The 2,744-nt window shown below is 55.5% G+C and overlaps 1 protein-coding gene across 1 annotated transcript in view; it reads left to right on the top strand.

The window, feature by feature from the left end:
• The window catches only part of AKAP8L (A kinase (PRKA) anchor protein 8-like), a 14,444-nt gene that overhangs the window by 10,287 nt on the left and 1,413 nt on the right, over positions 1–2,744 (top strand). Inside the window, 3 exon segments of the mRNA XM_009885558.1 lie at positions 1–67; positions 1,407–1,537; positions 2,346–2,441. The exon segment at positions 1–67 is cut by the window's left edge and continues 21 nt beyond it. Of these exon segments, the coding sequence (XP_009883860.1) occupies positions 1–67; positions 1,407–1,537; positions 2,346–2,441 (294 nt within the window).

The following is a 2,744-nucleotide window of genomic DNA, read 5'->3' as shown; positions in this document are numbered from 1 at the left end:
CGTAAAGCAATTGAAGACATTAACGCGGTTATTCAGCAGATTTATAGGGACCAAGATCTTACACAAGGTGAGACTTGCGACCCGTGTGTGGGCAAGAGTTCCTTCGTTGCGTGTATCCGCCGCCTAGTCAACTCTAGAAATAGTAAAATAGTAAAAAAACCAAACCCAGTAAAAAGGGGAGGAGGGAACCTGCTGGTGGTGCTGAAGAGTAAAACCTACTGTACGTTTGAGTGCACCATCGGCCGCTTCAGGTTATTACGCAGCTTTGTGGACACGAGATAAACCGTTAGGGGGGTGAAGAGGGGTTTTTCGCACACCCGCAGTGCTGACGCGGCTGCAGCTTGGGGAGGCTGAGGAGGGGGTTGGGGAAGGGTTGAGGAGGAGGAGGGAGGAGGAGACAGAGGTTGGGGACGGGTGGAGGAGGAGGAGACAGAGGTTGGGGACGGGTGGAGGAGGAGGAGACAGAGGTTGGGGACGGGTGGAGGAGGAGGAGACAGAGGTTGGGGACGGGTGGAGGAGGAGGAGACAGAGGTTGGGGACGGGTGGAGGAGGAGGAGACAGAGGTTGGGGACGGGTGGAGGAGGAGGAGACAGAGGTTGGGGACGGGTGGAGGAGGAGGAGACAGAGGTTGGGGACGGGTGGAGGAGGAGGAGACAGAGGTTGGGGACGGGTGGAGGAGGAGGAGACAGAGGTTGGGGACGGGTGGAGGAGGAGGAGACAGAGGTTGGGGACGGGTGGAGGAGGAGGAGACAGAGGTTGGGGACGGGTGGAGGAGGAGGAGACAGAGGTTGGGGACGGGTGGAGGAGGAGGAGACAGAGGTTGGGGACGGGTGGAGGAGGAGGAGACAGAGGTTGGGGACGGGTGGAGGAGGAGGAGACAGAGGTTGGGGACGGGTGGAGGAGGAGGAGACAGAGGTTGGGGACGGGTGGAGGAGGAGGAGACAGAGGTTGGGGACGGGTGGAGGAGGAGGAGACAGAGGTTGGGGACGGGTGGAGGAGGAGGAGACAGAGGTTGGGGACGGGTGGAGGAGGAGGAGACAGAGGTTGGGGACGGGTTGAGGAGGAGGAGACAGAGGTTGGGGACGGGTTGAGGAGGAGGAGACAGAGGTTGGGGACGGGTTGAGGAGGAGGAGACAGAGGTTGGGGACGGGTTGAGGCAAAAGTTGAGGAGGAGGTTGGGGAAGGGTGGAGGAGGAGGAGACAGGTTGGGGACAGGTTGAGGCAGAGGAGGTTGGGGTTGGGTTGAGGCAAAAGTTGAGGAGGAGGTTGGGGAAGGGTTGAGGAGGAGGTTGGGGAAGGGTTGAGGAGGAGGAAGAGGTTGTGGCACAGGCTGGAGTAAAATCCGTAACACAGCACAGATCCCCGGATTATTTTCCAGTTAACACTGTTCTTCTATTCCTTTTCAGATGTTGGCATGGAGCATTTTATTAAAAAGGTGGAGGCGGCTCATTGTGCCGCCTGCGACCTCTTCATCCCAATGCAGTACGGCATCATCCAGAAACACCTGAAGTCGCTCGACCACAACCACAACCGCCGGGTGAGGGGGCAGCCTGGCGCCGCGGGGGTCTCGCAGGCTTCAGCCGCGGGAATTTGGATGGATTTAGTTCACCTGGTTCTTGAAACCGAGGAGAACTTTTCTTCCTCCTCTTGAGTCCTTCTCTCCACAGTCTGCAGTTAATTTATCGATATTCTTGCGGCCCCCAAAAACTTTCCCTTCGCTCCCTGGCGAGCAAGGCGTAAGCGGGATTAAAGCGCCTTCAGCAAAGCCTCGTGCCGAGCTGAAAGTGAGATCTCGTGTCTCTTGCCCCGTTTCTTGCAAAATAAAGAGCTTTGTGCCTTGCCCGCTTCCGCGTACGTGTAGGGCGATGTTGTTACAGCTTTCCTATACCCCCAAGCAGTGATCCGAGGCGACGGCTGTCAGACGACAGCTCCTTTTGAGGTATAAAATAGCTGTATCGGCACGGGATGGTAAATCTTGACGCGTTCCCATCTGCGGCGCTCGGCTGTTCAGCCGTCTTTGCCTCCCCATGCCTCAGCAGAATCAAAATACGCCGAATTTCAGCTTCAATCTCCAGCAATGATGCCGCTGGTGGAAGTGGGTGAAACAACCCATGCATTTTTTTCCTTGGCTGCCTCATACTCACCTTTCCGCAGCATAGAATTTGGGGAATATGCAGAAAATCTCGGATTTCTTAAATATTGCTGCGTTGTCGCCTACCCAAATACCTAAATTCGCTCTGTGCCCTTGTAGCCCGTCTTCCGCTGATGAGATTGGACTAATTCCTGGCCTCGTAAGTTAATTCAGAATGAAATCGAAGTGCCGTTTTTTTTGTCCTCCCGTCCAGGCCATGATGGAGCAGTCCAAGAAATCGTCGCTAGTCGTTGCGAGGAGCATTCTCAACAACAAACTGATCAGTAAGAAACTGGAGCGGTACCTGAAGGTAGGGATTTACGGAGCGGTTTGGTACGGGGTCAAGCTGGCAGCAATGCTTCCCTGCTGTAGGAATTCTGCGGTAGCTGCCATTTAAGAGTGCTTATTAGCTGAAATTTGAGGCAATTTGTGCAGTTTTGAGAATATATTGGATTCCTGGTTGCTGATTATCATAAAATTGTAGAATGGTTAGAGGTGGAAGGGACGTTAAAGCCCCCCCAGTGCCCCCCCCCTGCCCTGGGCAGGGCCACCTCCCACCAGCCCAGGTTGCCCCAAGCCCCGTCCAACCTGGCCTTGAACACCTCCAGGGATG

Source organism: Charadrius vociferus, unplaced genomic scaffold, assembly GCF_000708025.1.
Source record: "Charadrius vociferus isolate BGI_N301 unplaced genomic scaffold, ASM70802v2 scaffold955, whole genome shotgun sequence".
Taxonomy (NCBI): domain Eukaryota; kingdom Metazoa; phylum Chordata; class Aves; order Charadriiformes; family Charadriidae; genus Charadrius; species Charadrius vociferus.
Note: the sequence above shows the minus strand (reverse complement) of the source record. Positions and strands in the feature narration are given on the sequence as shown.